The sequence below is a fragment of the Chiloscyllium punctatum genome, chromosome 10 (assembly GCF_047496795.1).
Source record: "Chiloscyllium punctatum isolate Juve2018m chromosome 10, sChiPun1.3, whole genome shotgun sequence".
Lineage (NCBI taxonomy): Eukaryota > Metazoa > Chordata > Chondrichthyes > Orectolobiformes > Hemiscylliidae > Chiloscyllium > Chiloscyllium punctatum.
The window spans coordinates 34,732,168-34,753,728 of record NC_092748.1 but is presented as its reverse complement, the minus strand read 5'-3'; the positions used below and the strand labels follow the sequence as shown (position 1 = coordinate 34,753,728).

The following is a 21,561-nucleotide window of genomic DNA, read 5'->3' as shown; positions in this document are numbered from 1 at the left end:
GCTGCTGCTGTTTCTTTCTCCTGTGAGGCCATCTTCCCTTCCCCCCCCCCCCGCCCACAATCAAACAATGTCCACAATGGTTTACAACTATGAGAGGGGAATAGCCACTGTGGGCTCCTGCACTGTCTGCCTGCCCCTCCTGGTGGTCACCTATCTCTCTAGCTTTGGTGTGACCACATCCCTGAAACTCCTAGCTATAAAACCTCCAGACTCCTGTCTGCCCCTCACTGAGTCCAGCTGCAGCTCCAACTGATCCATGTGGAGGAGCAGAAATATTTCCTGCAGACGGAGTTATCAGGAGCATTGGACTTCTCCCTGATCTCCCACATCTGACAGGACAAGCAGTCTTTTTAGTTGTTATTGAAACCTGTTTTCCAAATGTAGATCATAATTTTTCAGAAAGCGGCATGGTGTCTCAGTGTTTAGCACTGCTGCCTCACAGCACCAGGGTTCGATTCCAGCCTCGGGTGACTGTGTGGAGTTTGCACATTCTCCCCGTGTCTGCGTGGGTGTCTCCGGGTGCTCCGGTTTCCTCCCACAATCCAAAGATGTGCAGGCTAGGAGAATTGGCCATGCTAAATTGCTCATAGTGTTAAGTGCACTTGTCACAGTGAAATGGATCTGGCTGGGTTACTCTTCAGATGGTTGGTGTGGACTTGTTGGACCAAATGGCCTGTTTCCACACTGTAGGGAATCAAATCTCTAATCTAAAGCATTGAGCCACTGGCCTGTGGAAGATGACGATTCCAGCAATGTTAATAATTTAATCTTGTTTTCTGCTTGCTGTTTAACTTCATGCCTGATGTGATGTGTCTTGAACAGGTTTGTGGATGGAATTGAAACTGACAATAGTACACCAGCCAGACAGAAATTTGAATTCAGCACAAATGAAGTAAATGGAGTTTCTCAGTTAAACTCAGGTAAATATTATTCCTAGTATGTGATGTGTGCAAAATGTTTCACTTCTGTAGCCTGCAAAGTCCAGCCTGGTTGGCAATTCCTTTTTGCAACTGCTCTGCTTTTCCCTTCTGTCCACCTCCGAAAATTCACGCCATCTCTTTTGCTCTAAATGCCCCGATACATGTTTGCTTTACAAATCTTAAACTTCTGTTCTGGCTTTTAAATAATAAAGCAACACAAATATCACAGGTCCATTGCTTTAACCTTAGTGGTGGCAAAACACAGAGACGATAACCAGAGACAAAATAAACAGTCATTTGGATAAGAAAGGGTTAATTATGTAAAGTCAGCAAGAATTTGTAAAGGCAAGTTGTATTTCAGTAAATTAAGTTATTTTTTATTAATTTATGAGATGGAGCCACCAATGACAAGGTCAGTATTTGTTGCCCATTCAATAATTTGCTCTTGAGAACATAATGGGGAGTTACTTTCTTGAATCTATTACAGTCCTGAAGGTGTAAGCATTCCCACCACGCTGTTAGGAAGGGAGCTCCAGGACTGTGACTCAGCAACAGTAAAAACCAGTGATATAGTTTCCAGTCAGTATGGTGTGTGGTTCAAGGCCTGGTATCAATGGAGGAGTATGGGAATGGTGCAGTGTACCAAATATCGTTTATGCCCACAAAAAGCAGGATAAATCAAACCGAGCCCATTACCGTCAATCAGAACACTCAAAATCGTCAGTGAACTGACAGTAAGGGTCATCAACAGTGTTCTTAAGCAGCACTTGCTCAGCAATAACCTGGTCAGTTTGTGTTCTGCCAGGACTAATCCACTCCTGATCTCATTATAGCCTTGGTCCAAACATGTACAAAGGAGCTGAACTCCAGATATGAGGTGGGAGTGGCTGCCATGAACATCAAGGTAGCGTTTGACTGACTGTTCCAAAGGAGGAGCTGTAGCAAAACTGGTCTCAAATAGCATCAAGGAAACCTCTCCATTGATTGGAGTCATACATACCATGTGTTGGGTATTATCACTGCTGCAATACTGTCATAGACAGATTAATCAGTGATTGCCAGATTGGGAAAGACAAGGCTTTTTGTTTGTTTTTTCCCTTTCTGATTCTCTCGCCACCTGCGGATTGTCAATTTGAGGCCATGCTATGGAGGACTCAATACGCAGTTGTGGCATTACATGGCTTCAGCTGCTGAAGGCCTCTCCCCCACCCAGAATGCACTCGGTGCCTTTGCTACCTGCAGTGTTTCTTTCAAGCAGTTTTCATGAATGAGGCGGCACTGATACATCAGCTGTGGGAAGGTGCAGGATTGTGCTGCTATTCTCTGTTTTAACTAGCCTCAATTAGCATAGTTACATTATCACATGGTTTAAAAATTCATGCCATCCCCTTTGCTTAGTGTACAGTCTGCCTTTTATAAAGTAGTTTAGCAAATGTTTATTAAATATGGAGTTGAAAGAGATGATGGAAAACATTCAAAAGCTGAATTAACATGTTACATGTCTTCAGGCAGCTCTTTCAGAGGCTCCAAAAAGGCTAGTTCTGATACATCTGTATGGAAAGTTCACAACGGCCCTTGAGACAGAGTTCACTGTGTATAGCATTGTGTCAATGAGCATGGAGGGTTCGAGGAGGAGTGCTCCCTAAGACAGGCAGACTGCAAGAATGTTCAAGCTGTAGCCTAATGGTTTTCTTCAATTTTATCCCTTTTAAAACCTGACTTAAGTCTGCAAGCTGGCTAGCAAACATACATTAAGTAGCAAAATAAAGAGGCATACAATTGCTCTGGAATGCTAAAAAGAGATTCTATAGTCTGACTCTGCTTGTGATAAGAAGTCAGCACCCACAGCAACTTCATTTAAGCTTCCACCAATGACAGTATGTACCATCAAGAAGAACAACAATAGGTTAGTGGACATGGTGCTGCTTCCCAACGTGCAATGAAGATCACCCGATTGAGCCAGTTTATTCTATTTTCCAAGACCTAGGGCAGAATCTTATAGAGGCCTGATAGGCCATGGTGAGATTTGAAGCAGAACTGGACAAGATGTCCAGCGAGACCCATCTTGATACCAGGAGCACCTCAGTGGGTTGTCAATGCATTCGCTGATCAGCAAGGCGGGTTTCTCAATAGGAAACAGTGAGATGCCAATGAAAGGGTTATAGTTCATTAAATGCCTTGTTCGTGCCACAACCTGTCTCATTAATATTCAGCTTGAACCCCTGGACAAGGAAGCCCGAGAAGGATCTTGGTGAATTAAGCAGCTCCAAAAGGCCTCCATTTTGGACTCCATTATGCCTGATAGGATCCATACACACGCACACCCAAAGTTCTCAAGCATTGACATTTGACATGTGCTATCCTTTAAGAACAGTCACTCATGGCACATTTTTCATTCCACTGACAAGATATTTCTACTATTCAATGCCGCACCTCAGGCTGCACCGATAACTATTGTTGTAATGCTGCAGCAAGGACACTGTGTGCTCATGGACTGGAACAGGTTGCATTTCCAGGTTGTTCACATGCTCACCAACATTCCCTGTAAGCTGTGCCCATTCCAAGGTCCTGTGCACTGCGATCAGCATCAGCACCTAATCACGGCATTGACTGGGAGAAACTGCGATGCACGGGCCCCTGCCCAGTCAGAAAGAAGAGGAAACTCGCTCTCTCTGACCCTATGTGGATAGAGTCATTTTGTCATGCAGCACAGAAACAGGTCCAAATTTCCCAAACTAAATTAGTCCCATTTGCCTGCAATTGGCCTTTATCTCTCTAAACATGTCCAAATGTCTTTTAAATGTTGTAAACGTATCTGTCTCTGCCACTTCCTGTGTGAAAACGTTGCTCCTCAGGTCCCTATTAATTTGTTCTCCTCTCACCTTAAAATTACACCCTCTAGTTTTGAACTCCACAATGCTAGGAAAAAAAGATCCTTGTGATACACCTTACCTGTAACTGTCATGATTTTATAAACCTCTATAAGGTTACCTCTCAGCCTTCTACACTCCAGGTAAAAAAGTCCCAGTTTATCCAGCCTTGCCTTATAACTCAAACCCTCCGTCTTGGTAAAATCCTGGTAAATCTTTTTTGTACCTTCTGTAATTTAATAATATCATTCCTATAACAGGATGACGAGAAATGTAGCCAGCATTCCAAAAGTGGCCTCACCAACGTCCTGTAAAGCTGCAACATGATGTCCCAACTCCTAATGGTCTGAGCAATGAAGGCAAGTGTGTCAAATGCCTTCTTTACCACTTCTCTACCTGTGACACAATTTTCAATAGACCTGAACCGCTAAGTCTCTCTGTTCTACAACACTCCCCAAGAACCTAGCATTAACTGTGTAAGTCCTGTCCATGTTCAACTTACCAAAATGCAACACCTCACATTATCTAAATTAAACTCCATCTGCCGTTTCTCAGCCCATTGGCCCATCTGATCAAGATCCTTTTGTAATCTCGGATAATCTTCTTCACTGTTGACAACCCACCAATTTTAGTGTCATCTGCAAACTTACTAACCATGCCTCCTAAATTCTCAGCCAAATTGTTTATATAAATGACAAACAACAGTGGATCCAGCACCAATCCTTGTGGAACACCGCTGGTCAGAGGCCTCCAGTCTAAAAAGCAACCCTTCCCCATTACCCTCTGTCTCCTACCATCAAGTCAATTTGCAAGCTATCCCTGGATCCCATGTGATTTAACTTTACTAACCAGTCTATCATATAGAACCTTGTCAAAGGCCTTGAGAAAGTCCATATAGACAATGTCTACCACTCTGCCTTCATCTATCTTCTTGGTCACATCCTTAAAAAACTCAATCAAGTTAGTAAGACATGATTTCCTGCACAGAAAGCCATATTGACTATCCTTAATCAGTCCTTTCCTCTCCAAATGTAGATTCTATCTCTCAGAATCCCGTCCAAAAACTTACCACCATTGATATCAAACTCACCGGTCTATAGTTCCCATTCCCACAGCATCCCTGCCCTGGTTTGCCCTGTTTTTTTGTACCTGACTCCTCAGCCAGAGATACCATGCTCACCATCCTGCCATACTTACCTAGCCGTTTACCACAGACACAAAGGAAGCTTGTCATGGTTGTGCGCAGTCCTCAGTTGAGTCAGAGTCAGGACCCCCCTTTGCTGTGGGGGTCCTACACAGTAAGTCAAGGACTGTCTCCAAAAGCAGCCCAGGGTCTTGAACATAGTAAGTCAGCCTGCTTGTGCAGTCAGAGAAAGGAACCTCTCCACATAAGATGTGATGAGCCAAATGTTAGGAAGCCTACCATGTGTCTTGCCTCTTTCTACTCTGCTGGAGGCTCTTTGCCTGCCAGAATGGGAGCGAGGCCGGTATTAAGAGAGAGGAAAATGAATTATGAAGCTTTGTTGATGCAGGTGGGTTCGTGTCCTGAGTGAATGAGTCTGCAGCAGAGAGAGCATTGAGGGTTAGTGATGTGGGGGTTGGGTTGGATGACAGCGAGTGGGGAAAAAGGTTGCATGCAATAGTGAGAGTGCTAAAGCATGGGCCTTGATAGGAGATTGGTACCGGAGCAGAGAGAGAGTATCAGAGACGAGATGTTGGCATTTATGCTGGCTGAGTGACCACTTTCCTACAATGCTGGGCCTTCTTCCAGACAATTGAGGTTGCATTGGTCCAGGTGATAACCGCATCAGGCTGACATGGTTGGATATGATGGTTTCCTCTGCAGGTCCCAGGAAAGGAAGAAGCTGTTCCAGTACATCAACCCATCCACAGGACAACAACTAAATAACAGTACAGCCCTTTGCTGATACATGATGTCTTTGTAATCTAAAATGTCATATCCCTGTATTCCCTATCTTTTCATAAACCTATCAAGATGTCAGTTCAGTGTTGCTAATGTATCCATCTTCATCAGCTCCTCTGGCAGCACATTCCAGGCAATTACCCCTCTCTGTGTAGAAAAACGTACCTCTCACATCTCCTCTAAGCTTATCCCCTTCTCCTAATAATTGACATTTCTACCCTGACAGAAAGACTCCAACTATCCATCCTATCCATGCCTTTCATAATTTTGTAAACTTCTACCGGTTGCCTCTCATCCTTTGAAATTCAAACAAAAACCAACAAAGTTTGTCCAATCTCTCCTCATAGCTAATACCTTCCAAACCAGGAAACATCCTGGTAAACCATTTCTGTACCATCTCCAAAGCCAACACATCCTTCTGGTAGAGTGGCAATGAGAACTGTACACAATATTCCAAATGCGGCCAAACCAAAGTGCTATACAGCTGCAACATGACTTGCCAATTTTTGGACCTCCAGCTTTCTGATGGCAAAGCGGTGTGACAAATTTCCCTTGACTGCAATGTCTGGGAAAAATGTCCGGAACCAGCTCTGTAGTGGTAGCTGTCCGGTATTTCAATAGAGACTTCTAGGTTTGAGTGTAACACAAGTTGACAACTTCAACAATGCTGCTAGTAGACACCAATGTGCTCCAAAATCTAACTGCAAAAAAAACCCCAGCAACATGAATAATCAAGATGTGAATCTATTAGTCTGCAGAAAGAAATGAACATTAAGGCAATTTTAGGGAGCAGTTATATTGAATTATTTATTTACTACAAATCTCAGTAAAAGGCTCCCTGGGACTGAGAAGCTGCCAAGTCCCACAACTCTCCATCTGCTATAGGAACTCAATTGTAGGTTTATTAATTTTTAAAAGGAAATGTTATTTTACTTTCTAGGAATTTTATGACATTTAATATTTTCATTGGGATCTTAGTTTGGGTTAAATCCAGTCCCAACATCTTTGTTGATAACAATCGGTGTATAGCTCTCGTTCTCAGGATCTAATTGACTGAACTGGTGTTTACTTTGTTTCCAGGGGAGGCTGAAGAGACCAAGCAAAATATCTCTAAACTTAATCAAGAGGTCAGTACACCATCGTCAAGACCTTTCAAATGAAGAATGACAAACTGAGCCCTGCATTCTCCTTCTCCGTACAACTACCTCTCCTTCCCTATAATCCTTACTTGATTATTTTTCTGAGTGCATTGACTGAGTAAGAATTGCCTAGGATGTTTGAACTTCAATTGGGCAATTCCTCTGCTCCACAGGGGCCTCCATAACTGTCTTCATCTCTGACTTGGAATGAGAGGAGGACTCCAAATTGCATATCTTATTACATACTGGATAGTTACCCAGTAAATGACACCAGAAAAATGGTACCGATCATTACTGCTGGGTAATTAAACAATGAAACTCTCAATTATTGACACTGACTCCTCCCCCCCCCAACCACTTTACCCCCAACTACCTCTCCTGACCCACAACTGCCCCCTTGCTCCTGGTTTCCTGCAACTCCCTTCAACCTGACCTGAGTAGTTTTGACCACCAGACTACCTTCATTGACACCCTGTCTGACCCCCGGCCTTTGATCCAACTACCTCCCTTACCCACCTGCTCATTCTCCCAACTGCCACCCTGACCACCTATCACCATTGCCATTCCCACCCTATCACTTTACCTCCTTGCCTCACCCACACTCCACCTCATGCCTCCCACCCCTTTAAACAACTACCTTGTCACCTTCCCATCTCACCCTTCCTATCCTCCTCACCACCCAACCCAATACCGTCTACCCATTACTTTGCCACTTTCTCTTACCCCTTATCTGTTCTACACCCTTATCCACTTACCCCTTCCATCCTTCCCTTTACATAATTGGAACACACTATAGCAAGAATTAGGGAGAAGTGTTGGCCTAGTGGTATTATCGCTAGACTGTTATTGTAGGGACCCAGGTAATGTTCTGGGGACCCGGATTCAAATCCTGCCATGGCAGATGGTAGAATTTGAATTTAATAAAGAAACAAAATCTGGAATTAAGAGAGTTATGATAACCATGAATCCATTGTTGATTGTCAGGAAAAACCCATCTGGTTCATTAATGTCCTCTCGGAAAGGAAATCTGCCATCCTTACCTGGTCTGGCCTACATGTGACTCCAAGCCCACAGTAATGTGATTTATGCTTAACTATCCTCAGGGCAATTAGGGATGGGCAAGCCATGTTGCTTAGCCAGTGATGCCCTCATCCTGTGAATAAAGAAAGAAAATCTTATGGGGAATTGGGAGAGAAATGGTCAGAGTTTGATTCTTCTCCAGAGTACCTGGGCCCAGGACAGAATGGAATACTATAGAGTTAAGTCATGGCATACAAGGATAGAATTCCCAGATTGTGTTTTATTTGATTGCTGAGCTCATAACTTTATAAATTGGTATTAATGGAGGATCCACAAACCCTGGGATTGTCTCCTGAAACGTGTGTGAGCCCTCACCAATTATTGGTCGAATTCATAGTTAGCACAAGTTGAGTAAATCAATAGATGTTCAAGACAATTTTTACTTAATGGAGCTTTTGAAGTTCCTAGAACAAACCAGTAAAAAAATCTATTCTCGGACAATCTATGCAGTACTACACGCTTTAATGGTTTTGAGTCCTGTGCCTTGTACAAGGCTCCAAGCTCCATTAAGTAAAAATTGATCATAGTGTTTTTAATTCAGTAAAGTAGATTGGAGGCAGAGATATGATCTTAATGAGTTTTAAGAAGATTTGTAGCTCAGTTTGAGGTTCTGGATGTAAGTGTGTTCGCTGAGCTGAAAGGTTTGTTTTCAGATGTTTTATCACCATACTAGGTAACATCAGTGAGCCTCTGGTGAAGCACTGGTGATATGGCCTGCTTCTTATTTAAAGGTTTAGGTTTCCCTGGATTTGTGACATCATTTCCTGTGGTGACGTCTCACTAGTATCTTTACATACAGATGAAGAAGGACACCACTTCAACTGGGACAATATATCCATCCTAGGACAAGCCAAACAGAGACATGCATGAGAATTTCTAGAAGCATGGCATTCCAACTGGAACTCTATCAACAAATATATTGACTTGAATCCCACTTACCACCCCCTGAGAAAAAGAACAGGAAATTACATCACAACAGGAAATAGCATCATAGGAAATGACATAACAAACCCAAGGAAACTAAACACATAAATTAAAAATGTGCCATACCATCAGTGCTTCACCAGAGGCTCACTGATGATGTTACCTAGTATGGTGATGAAACATCTGAAAACAAACCTTCCAGCTCAGTGAGCAAACTTACATCTAGATATGATCATAAGTGATTCAAAATGTTTGACCTGTATATCAATGGTGCAGCACTAAATTCTCAACAATCTGGAGTAATGGAATCTATTCATAGCCTGCTTCTCTGGAATTTCTGCATCATTTGAACATTAGTCACTAGAGCAGCTTTTCTGCAAATACAGGCCCATTACTTAGACCATAAGACCATAAGACATAGGAGTGGAAGTAAGGCCATTCGGCCCATCGAGTCCACTCCGCCATTCAATCATGGCTGATGCGCATTTCAGCTCCACTTGCCAGCGTTCTCCCCGTAGCCCTTAATTCCTCTAGACAACAAGAACCTATCAATCTCGGCCTTGAAGACATTTAGCGTCCCGGCTTCCACTGCACTCCGTGGCAATGAATTCCACAGGCCCACCACTCTCTGGCTGAAGAAATGTCTCCGCATTTCCGTTCTGAAATGACCCCCTCTAATTCTAAGGCTGTGTCCACGGGTCCTAGTCTCCTCGCCTAACAGAAACAATTTTCTAGCATCCACCTTTTCAAAGCCATGTATTATTTTGTACGTCTCTATTAGATCTCCCCTTAATCTTCTAAACTCCAACGAATACAACCCCAGTATCCTCAGCCGTTCCTCATATGCTAGACCTGTCATTCCAGGGATCATCCGTGTGAATCTCCGCTGGACACGTTCCAGTGCCAGTATGTCCTTCCTGAGGTGTGGGGACCAAAACTGGACACAGTACTCCAAATGGGGCCTAACCAGAGCTTTATAAAGTCTTAGTAGTACATCTCTGCTTTTATATTCCAACCCTCTTGAGATAAGAGACAACATTGCATTCGCTTTCTTAATCACAGACTCAACCTGCATGTTTACCTTTAGAGAATCCTCGACTAGCACTCCCAGATCCCTTTGTGCTTTGGCTTTATTAAGTTTCTCACCATTTAGAAAGTAGTCCATTCCTATATTCTTTTTGCCAAAGTGCAAGACCTCGCACTTGCTCACGTTAAATTCCATCAGCCATTTCCTGGACCACTCTCCCAACCTGTCTAGATCCTTCTGTAGCCTCCCCACTTCCTCAGTACTACCTGCCTGTCTACCTAACTTTGTATCATCGGCAAACTTCGCTAGAATGCCCCCGGTTCCCTCATCCAAATCATTAATATATAATGCGAACAGCTGTGGCCCCAGCACCGAACCCTGTGGGACACCGCTCGTCACCGGCTGCCATTCTGAAAAAGAACCTTTTATCCCAACTCTCTGCCTTCTGTTAGATAGCCAATCCTCAATCCATCCCAGCAGCTCACCTCGAACACCATGGGCCCTCACCTTGCTCAGCAGTCTCCCGTGTGGCACCTTATCAAAGGCCTTTTGAAAGTCCAGATAGACCACATCCACTGGGTTCCCCTGGTCTAACCTACTTGTTACCTCTTCAAAAAATTCCAACAGGTTTGTCAGGCATGACCTCCCTTTACTAAATCCATGTTGACTTGTTCTAATCAGACTCTGCTCTTCCAAGAATTTAGAAACCTCATCCTCATACTTGTTGAAGTTATGATAATTTCCAACTAATCTTTTCTCTTAATGAATCAATTTTGAATTGTGGCTTTAAGCCCAGGGCAGATGTAGTCATTAATTTGATCTGAATTTAAAATGGATAACATGAGGTTTAATTTCTGTGAACTCATCAAACTGGACCACAGAAAATGTTCTACTTGTGAAATGCAATTGTTCATAATCGGTTTCAACACTGGGATTCTTTTACCTTCCAGATGGTTCACCTGTCGGAGCAAGTCACCCAGCTGAGTAAAGACCTGCATGATATGATGCAACTCCTGAAGCCTTTGTTGACGTCCCAAAAGTACCTGGTTCCCTCTCCAGACCCCACCCTGAACCCCAGCTTGGCAGCAACCCACAGTAACAGCAGTGGACTTGACAGCATCATTCGATTGCAGGCTCCCTCCACGGCTCCGACTTTCCCCACTCTGTTGAGACCTGACTTTCAGCAGAGAGGCTCATGGCCTGACAGCAGCCCTTATCCCACAAGGTCATCAGTATCAAACCTGAATAGCACGACGGAGAAAATACAGACTGTTCAGGCCTCATTATCTCTGGACTCCTTTCTGGTGGGTTCATCCCAGAGTACAGGCCTCGGAGACTGTGAGCCCCCAAGTCAGATTCAGTCCGTGACGCCAGACATTAACCAATTAACTCAATTTCTCCAGGAAGATGGAAAGCCCCTTGTGCAGTCACCCTCCATTGTATCAGTCAGTTTGAAGCAGGTGGCTGAACATAATGCTCAGGAAAGTGAGGCGCCGCTAGTAAAACTCTCCCTCCCAGCAGATACTGCCTGCTTACCAGATAAAGTGGCTAACTTCCTAAGCCCATACAGCATAAGGTTAACAAGGGAGCCACAAAGGTCAGAAACCTGTTCCCTTGAATTGATAAGGACCTCAGCCGAGGACTCTAGCAATGATTCAATTCAATTCATTGATGATGAAGGGACAAATGTATAAAGGCCTGAGACTGGAGAAATGGATAATGTTTACCACGTCAATGGCACCAATACACCTCTTTTCTAGAAAAGCTTTTTGATCTGGTCTTGAACCTAAAACAAAAATAATTCTTCTCGTTGTTCCGAGAAGCTACAAACAAATGGACATTATTTAGCCATTAGAAATATATGATACTTGGAGCCAACTTGCAAGCTATGGAGCACATAGATTGACACAAGAATGTGCAGCCTGAGAAAGTAACAAATGAATGAATTACACTGTCTTAGGACGCCTATGAAGTTACTGTAAAATATAGGTTTAAATCCAGGCATGATCAGCTTTTAGCAATTTGTTTCTAGCATGTACCTTCCAAATGAGCCAAATTGTGTATAAATACAGAGTACAAACCCGCTACAAAGTGTTGGAACTTACTGATTATACATAGCAGAGAAAAGGACTTATTTTTCTACCTTTGTTACATGAAAGAAAATCTTTATACAGTTTATTGTTTCCTTTCTTTGCATAATGAGACAAGCATGTTTATTAACCAGGTTTTAAAAGATCAAAATAATTGCATGTAATGTTTTCCTATATATTTATGCATGATGCATATGGGTCCAAGGTGATTTGAGCAGGGAACCATGGGACCGGATATGTATTTATTAAAGGTGATGCAGTCTGAGAAGTACCAAACTCCAGTCCAAGTGATTCAAACTTTAAACGCTAAAGAAACAATGGGAAAAAATGCGTGTGCTGTAGAAAGTATAAGTATATCCTACGGTTGATTTTTCAACCATGAGCTTTCATTGGACTGTTGTATATTTTCTTCCTTAATTGGTAATTAACACAGATTTACTGGCATCAATTTGGTTTTACCTGGAAAGCTCAAACTGGTTTACTAACAGTTTAGACTTGCACTTAGGGTTAATAATGTGTACAACCTCCTCAAAGCATGCTCATTGCTGGACTGCACATTGCAGTTGGTCAAATGGTTTACAATCTGGTCCTTGGCTCATCAGTTTACCAAGCTTTTAAAGCAATGCAGCTCTTCAAACAAAAAAAAATCTCACAAACTGCTTGCATTCTCCCAAGACAAATTTACATATAATAGGAGTGCAAGAGTGTACACATTATAATAGTTGCAAAACTATTTACACAGAATTGAAAAATTGAATTGAAAAGTACAGCTGTCACGTGTATAATAAATGAAAGAGCTGTGGATGCTGGAGACCTGAAACAATGTAGATGGTTTAACAATCATTCCAGTGGCGGCATAACATTCCAGAGATTTGGACTTCACACTTTAGTGATCTCAGCTTGTAGGTGTATTGGAGTCTTGCGTGTTAATTGTTGTCCAGATAGTCTTCCACATTTTCATCACCCAAGCTTATTTTTCTGTGCTCTGTGCAGTGAGTATGATGCAGTTCCCTGTGTTTCTCCTCAATGTTATTCCATTCACTGTTGGGAATTCCTAGGATCTAGACTCACACTTTGGATGGATTTAGGCTGTAATATGGAAGCATTGTAGATGATTATAATTCAGTGCATGGGCAAAGGACTGTGAAATACAGTACAAGCTGGAAAAATGTGAAATTGTCCATTTTAGCAGAGAGAATAAAGATGAAGCATATTATCTAAATAGTGAGAGGTTAAAGGGTTCTGAGATGCAGAGCAATCTGTGTGTCCTCGTGCATGAATCAGAGACGATTAATATGCAGGTAGCAAACACTGGTCACCGTACTTACAGAAGGATGTTAGTATGTTGGGTGCAGTTCAGAGAAAGATTACTAGACTAATACCTGGAATGAGTGGATTGCCTTAAAAGGAGAAGGTGGATCACCTGCTAAAAGCCAGGCATCAGGCTTGCAGATCAGGAGACTCATTTAAATATAAAGAATCCAAGTATGACCTTCGCAGAGCCATTAAGACAGCCAAGGACCAATACCAATCCAAACTAGAGACCCAGACAGACACCCGGCGACTATGGCAAGGTCTGAACGACATCACAGGTTCTAAAAAGAGACAGTGCAAGTTAGCAGAAGATGACATATCCCTCCCAGATCGTCTCAACACCTTCTAAGCTCTCTTTGAGCAGACTTTTGGCGGAGAGGTAACACCTATTATGACAAGTCCTGACGAACCTATCCCAACAGTCACTGCATCAGAGGTCAGATCAGTTTTCCTTTGTGTGAATCCAGAGAAAATGATGGGACCAGACAGAGTACGAGACCGTGCACTCACAGCATGCACGGATCAACTGGCAGAGGTCTTCTCTGACATCTTCAACCTCTCCCTGCAGCAGGCCACTGTCCCTGCCTGTTTCAAGAGGGCCATCATCATCCCTGTGCCTAAGAAGGCTCATGCAGCATGTTTCAATGACTACCGCCCAGTGGCCCTACCTTCGGTGGTCATGGAGTGCTTTAAAAGGCTGGTCATGGCATTAATCCAGCTTCCCTACTACTCTTGACCCACTCCAATTTGCCTATCAGACCAACAGATCACTTGCCCTTCACTAGACACCAAGAACAGCTACGTAAGAATCCTACTCATTGATGACATTTCAGCCTTCAACATTATTATCCCCTCAAGACTGATTACTAAACCTAATGATCTCGGACTAAGCCCCACTCCCTGCAACTGGTTTCCTGACCCACAGGCCACAATCAGTGAAGATTGGGGACAATGTTTCATCTTCACTAACACTCAACATTGGAGCCCCCCAGAGGCACGTACTCAGCCCCCTACTGTACTCACTGTATACCCATGAATGCATCGCCAAATATCAGACTAATGCCATTTGCTGATTTGTTTGCTGATGACACCACCATAGTCGGTCAAATCTCAGATGGCAATGAAATAGACTACAGCCAAAAGGTGGAAGACCTGGAAAAATGGTGTACTGAGAACAACCTAGGTCTCAATGCCGGCAAAACCAAGGAACTCATTATTGACTTTCAGCAGAATGTTACTCATTCCCCCTACACATTAACAGCATAGAGGTGGAACGAATGGAGAGTGTCAAGCTACTGGGAGTGGTCATCCACAACAAGCTTTCTTGGACTCTTCATGTGGACGTACTGGTTACAAAGGCCCAACAAGGTCTCTTCTTCCTCAGGCAGCTGAGAAAATTTGGCATGACGGTGAATATCCTTGCTAACATTTATAGAGGGCCATCGAGAGCATTGTGTCTGGATGTATCACTACCTGCTATGGCAACTGTACCATTCACGATTGGAGACAGTCACAGAGAGTGGTGAACTTGGCCTGGACAATCACAAAGGCCAACCTCCCATCTATAAAATCTATCTACCAGGCCCACTGTCAAGGAAAGGCTGCCAACATTCTTAAAGATCCATCCCACCCTGGCAATGTTTTTTACAACCTCTACCATCGGGGAGAAGGAACAGAAGCCTGAACACACACACCCAGCTGGTTTTGTAACAACTTCTACCCTACTGTTGTTAGAATACTGAATGGATTCACAAACTCTTTACATTCGCCTGTACCTGTATTTTTATTTTTGCTGCTATTTACCTATTATTTACTGTCTATGCTACTTAACTCTGTGATCTGCCTCTATTGCTCGCAAGACAAAGCTTTTCACTGTGCCTTGGTACATGTGACAATAAATTCAATTCAATTCAGTTCAAGATCCTGAGGGGACTTGACCAAGTGGGTATCGAAAGGATGTTTCCTTTTGTGTGAGAATCTAGAAACGGGGACTGTAGTTTAAAAATAAAGACATTTAAGACAAATATCACATTTTTTTTTCTCTGAGGGTTGAGTCTTTGGAATTCCCTTCCTCCAAAGGTAGTGGATGCAGAATTGTTAACTATTGTAAAGGCAGAGGTAGATAGATTCTTGATTACCAAGGGGATGAAAGATTTTTGGAGATATGGAGAAAGGTTAAGGTTAAAATCAGATCAACTGTTATCTTATTGAATGTTGGAGCAAGCTGAAAGGGCATACTCTTGGTCTTACCTCTGTCTATACTCATATGGTCTACCTACACCTAAACAGACTGCAGCAGTTCAAGAAGGAAGTTCACCACGTCCTTCTCAAGTATAATTAGGCATGGACAATAAATCTTGAAACGAGCCTCCATCCCCCAGCGAATATTATTTTTGTAAAGAAATCATCCCTCTCTGGTTTGCTGGCAGCCAGGCTGTTGATGTTCCTGCCTTTGGAAATATCTAAGATGGCAGGAAGACTTGCTCTATGGCTGTCTTCCACTGCCAACTTACCAGCCCACCACCTTCCCATCTGTCTCCAATGACCTGGTCAAATCTTGAATGGGGTTTGAGTTTACTGGTCTCTGGGTGTCACCAACTTTAATATCTAAGAGAACATTAAAGCAAAACTTGCAGTGTTTGTGTTCCTGATTAGTTGGGATATTGTGAACATTTCTCTAAATGTAAAAGGAATGTACATTTAAACTATTCACAAAGGTTTCGCCATTAAGCAAACTGACAGCATAAATAGCATCATTATGCAGGGTCGTGAACAGACCACAGGCTCAGGAAGAAATGATAAAATCAGGTCAGAAAAAGATCATTGAGAAAAAGATTGCAGAGAGTTACTATTCTAGACAGAGAGAGAACTAGTGACAGAGAGGGTTGGAAGGAATAAGGAGAATGGCAGGGGGGGAAAGGGAAAGTGAAGCAGCAACATGATAATTCACAAAGACAAACTGCTGATGTGTCCAGAACAATCAGTGAGAGAAACTGAGAGGTGAAGCTGTTATTAGGTTGTTGTCAGCTTGTGTGCGGTTTATTGTTGGAATGGTTGCCTATATATTTATTCCTAGCAGGTTCTCAATCTGATTGGGAAATTGTTCATTTTCCTTGCCTACAGACTGATTAAATAAATAGCATAGAATTTATTGATGTTAAACCATTATTTAAAGATGCACTTTAACAATCCCTATGACAACTGATTTCAGTAATACATTTAAACTCTCTTTGTGCCTCACTGGCAAACAGGTTTGTAGCAAACAGCATGACAGCAAAGGGACATATGTTCTCTATGTATCAGCAATGTCATAACAAAAAGCAGTGAAGAATTTGTGCATTCACTCAATTCCACCAAAATCTCTCAATTGCTTTTCACAAAATGGAATTGTCTAGGACTTAGAGCTCATTGTGTGGTTTGATTGCTTCTCTCTCTCTCTCTCTCTCTCTCTCTCTACTGATTCCCATGGCCTCCATTTATCACTCGAAGTTTTTCTTTACATTTGATGTTTCTGCAGATCAGGTTCAAGGAGAATTGTAGCATGAGGTAGTTACTTATCCTTTTCCATCTGCCTTTCTCATTGTGGTAGTAGGAATTATAAACTGGGGCTTTCACCGTTTGAGATCATGGAAATGGGTTTGCTCTTGTAAAAGCAAGGAGATGGCCCACAAACATCACTCTACCCTGAATCGAACCGTGAAAGAGGCAAGTATAAAAGTGACCGATTTGACATTATTATGTAAGATGTATTCTGAAGAAGTTAATAATGATGATATTTTCCAGCATTCAGCTCCCTGCAAATGATGTACATGTCCTACTGACCTCACACATTTCACAAGGTCCTCAGTGTCAGGCTATTACAAACCAGCCATCAGGTTTGTAAAGAACCACGTTTCTCACATTTTTGAATGATTTAGCAAATGTTATAATATCTTACTCATTACATACCCAGAAGACACTAAATTACGCATGTTCCTCCCACGTAAGTTTGTATGCGGATAGAAGGTCAACGTTAGGGCTAAAAAACAAAGTTAAAAGTCACACAACCCCAGATTATAGTCCAGCAGGTTTATTTGGAAGCACTAGCTTTCAGAGCACTGCTTCTCCATCACGTACTTAGTGGGGCAGGGTCATAAGGCACAGAATTTATAGCAAAAGATCACAATATCATGCAATTAAAATGCTATATTGAACAAACCTAGATTGCAGTTAAGTCTTTCATCTTTGAGAATGGGTTGCAGGTTTCGGTTCATTAATAAGTAAATCCCAGAACTTAAACTTTAAGTTACATTTTCAATATGACAAGGTTTTATAAAAAAAGGTGACATCTCAGCTCAGACGATGCATTAAGCGTGTAAGGTTAGAGCCAGTCTGTATCCCAATCTTGAGTCAGACTAGTTCTATTTATATCTAGGAATTTATAAAATGTTATATGGATCGACTGCCTGCAGGTTGTGTGTTTTTTGAACAAAAATAGAATGTATCTACAAATACAATTCTGCGAATACAAATTCACTCCATAGATTTATGTGTGTGTGTGAAAGGCTTAACAGCAATCTAGGTTTGTTCAATATACCATTTTAATTGCATGACACTGTGAACTTTTGCTATAAATTCTGCTTCTTATGATCCTGCCCCCCTAGTTCCCTGATGAAGCAGCAATGTTGTAAAAGCTAGTACTTCCAAGTAAACCTGTCGGACGATAACTTAGTGTTGTGTGATTTTTAACTTGGTCCACCCCAGTTCAACACCAGCACCTCCATATCAGGGCTAAAAGCTCTCTTAGTTCATAAAGTTGCGGTTTTTTTTATATTTCAAAAAATCACATTCTCCACCAGCTATGGTATATATTAGCACATGTGGGTATACAGACTTAGCCTTGGATTGTGAAATAGTGTAACAAAGTGATAGTGAGCAAAAAATTACCTATCAGCCTTCTAACAGTTACAGCTAGGTGGTGGTTAACTCAGTTGGTTGGATGAATAGTTTGTGAAGTAGATTGATGTTAACAGCATGGGTTTAGTGCCTGTACTGGCTGAGGTTACCATGAAGGTGCCACTTTTTCAACCTCGTCTGAGGTGCGGTGACCGTCAGGTTAAACCACCACCAGTTTTCTCTCTCTCTTTCTCTTTGATAAGCAGATAGCCTTCTGCTGCATGGATTCACAAAAACCAAGCCAGAGATAAGTTTTAAACATTTGTAGCAAGGAGAGTAACATATTTAAAGACAAAAATGGAAATTACTGGAAAAGGTCAGCAAGTCTAGCAGCATCTGTGGAGAGAAATCAGAGTTACTGTTTCTGAGCAAGTGACCCTTCCTCGGAACCCCAGAGTGAAATATTAGTCCAGATTAGCCCAGAGGGCGGCACGGTGGCTAGTACTGCTGCCTCACAGCGCCAGAGACCCGGGTTCAATTCCCGCCTCATGCAACTCTCTGTGTGGAGTTTGCACATTCTCCCCGTGTCTGCGTGGGTTTCCTCCGGGTGCTCCGGTTTCCTCCCACAATCCAAAAATGTGCAGGTTAGGTGAATTGGCCATACTAAATTGCCCATAGTGTTAGGTGAAGGGGTAAATGTAGGGGAATGGGTCTGGGTGGGTTGCATTTCGGCAGGTCGGTGTGGACTTGTTGGGCCGAAGAGCCTGTTTCCACACTAAGTAATCTAATCTAATCTTCATTTGGAGAAGCAGCAAATGTTCAAACATTTGCCACTGTTGAGCATCAGAAGACAGAAGATGTTCAAATCTACAGTGGGTGTCTGGCTTACTCCAATAGGAAAAGCCCCAAGATCAAGGTCTGAGAGCAAATTCTAAAAATTGAAGATTCTCCAATAAGGACCATCAGAGAAAGTCATGATACCAGACCCTGCCAGCCTGGGTGAAGGTTGCAACCCAGGACAGTATGGTCTCAATTGTCCAGAGGTATGTGCGGAGTTATCTTAACCCTATTTGCCAAAGCATTTTGCTCTCCTGAGTCCCCTCTTAAGTATACTTCTGCTGCCTTTATACTCTTCTAAGGATTCACTCAGTCTCTGCTGTCTAAACGTGACATATGCTTCCATCTTTTTCTTAATCAGAACATCAATTTCTCTCATCATCCAGCATTCCCCAAACCTACCAGCCTTTCCTTTCACCCTAACAGGAATATATTTTCTCTGGATTCTCATCTCATTTTTGAAGGCTTCCCATTTTACAGCTGTCCCTTTACATGCAAACATTGTCCCCCAATCAACTTTTGAAAATTCTTGCTTAATACTGTCAAAATAAGCCTTCGTCCAATTTAGAACTCGAACTTTTAGATCTGGTCTATCCTTTTCCATCACTATTTTAAAACTAATAGAATTATGGTCGCTGGCCCCAAAGTGCTCCCCCACTGACATCTCAGTCACTTGCCATGCCTTATTTCCCAGGAATAGGTCAATTTTTGCACCTTCTCTAGTAGGAATACCCACATACTGAATCAGAACATTTTCTTGTACACTAACAAATTCCTCTCCATCTATACCCTTAACACTATGGCAGTCCTAGTCTATGTTTGGAAAGTTAAAATCCCCTACCATAGCCACCCTATTATTCTTACAGGTAACTGAGATCTCCTTAAAAATTTGCTTCTCAATTTCCCGCTGACTGGGGGGAGGGGGTCTATAATACAATCCCAATAAGATGATCATCCCTTTCTTATTTCTCAGTTCCACCCAAATAACTTTCCTGGATGTATTCCCAGGCATATCCTCCCTCAGTACAGCTGTAATGCTATCCTTTATCAAAAACACCACTCCCCTTCCTCTCTTGTCCCCTTTTCTAATCTTCCAATAACATTTGTCTCCTGGAACATTAAGCTGCCAGAACTGCCCATTCCTGATCTATGTCTCTGTAATTGCTATGATATCCCAGTCCCATGTTCCTAACCATCCACATACTGAATCAAAACAATTTCTTGTACACTTAACAAATTCCTCTCCAGCTAAACCCTTAAGATTATGGTAGTCCCAGTTTATGGTTGGAAAGTTAAAAACCCCTACCATAACGACCCTATTATTCTTACAGATAACTGTCCTGACTTCATCTGCTAGGCTCTTGCTTTGAAGTAAATGCAGTTTAATTTATCAGTCCTACCTCGTTCTCTACTTTGTTCCGACCTGCCCTGTCAGTTTGGTTTGCTCCTTTTCCCATCTGTCCTAGTCTCAGACTGATCTCTTGCCTTACTATCTGCATGGGTCCCACCCCCTCAACCATCCCGAGAAGCTCAGCAAATCTCCCTGCCAGCATATGGGTCCCTTTGCAATTCAGGTGTAATCCATCCTCCTTATACAGGTAACTTCTACCCCAGAAGAGATTCCAATGATCCAAAAATGTGAACCCATCTCCCGTGCACCAACTCCTAAGCCACACATTTGTCTGCTCTATCCTCCCATTCCTACCCTCAATAGCTCATAGCACCGGGAGTAATCCAGATATTACTACCCTCAAGGACCTCCTTTTTAAATTCCTGCCTAACTTTCTATATTCTCCCTTCAGAATCTCATCCTCTTTCCTTCCTATGTCATTAGCTCTAACGTGTACAACGACCTCCTACTGATCCCACTCCCCTTTGAGAACATTGCGCACCTTCTCTGAGATAGCCTTAATCATGGTAGTGGGAAAGCAACACACCATTCTGATGTCTTGCTGTCGGCTACAGAAATGTCTGTCTGTGCCTCTGACTAGAGAGTCCCCTATCACAATCGATCGCTTGGAATCTGACCTATGCCTCGTTACATTAGAGCCAGTCTCAGTACCAGAAATTTGGCTGTTCATGCTACATTTCCCTGAAGGTCCATGACCCCCTCCATTTTCCAAAACAGCATATCTGTTTTAGATGGGGTTAGCCACAGGAGACACCTGCAGTACCTGCCTACCCCTCCTATCTTTCCTGGGGTTAACCCATCTACCTGACTGTATTGGCAGTTTTTCTCCCTCCCTATACCTGCCATCTATCAAACCCCATAGCTCCTGTAAATTAGTCATTGACTCTAACTGCCGCTCCAACCGATCCATGTGATCTGATAGGATTTGCAACCAAACACACTTACTGCAGACATAATCAACAGTAACATAGGAATTCTCCCTAATCTCCCACATCCAACAGGAAGAGCACATCACTCTACTCAAGGCCAACTTTGCACCTTAACAAGCTACAGACTGAGAAAATAGCATAGTATTACTGTTTTAAAAAACACTGCTCCAGGCTAACATAGAACCTACTATGTTTTATATTTTTAAAATTTTAATCAAGAG

The 21,561-nt window shown here is 42.5% G+C and overlaps 1 protein-coding gene across 1 annotated transcript in view; it reads left to right on the top strand.

The window, feature by feature from the left end:
* The window catches only part of kcnh3 (potassium voltage-gated channel, subfamily H (eag-related), member 3), a 688,912-nt gene extending 672,746 nt beyond the window's left edge, over nt 1-16,166 (top strand). Inside the window, exons 13-15 of the mRNA XM_072578888.1 lie at nt 823-920; nt 6,795-6,841; nt 10,835-16,166. Coding sequence (XP_072434989.1) covers nt 823-920; nt 6,795-6,841; nt 10,835-11,578 — 889 coding nt within the window. The 3' untranslated portion in view covers nt 11,579-16,166. The remainder of the gene's footprint in view (nt 1-822; nt 921-6,794; nt 6,842-10,834) is intronic.
* Nucleotides 16,167-21,561: the final 5,395 nt, after the last annotated feature.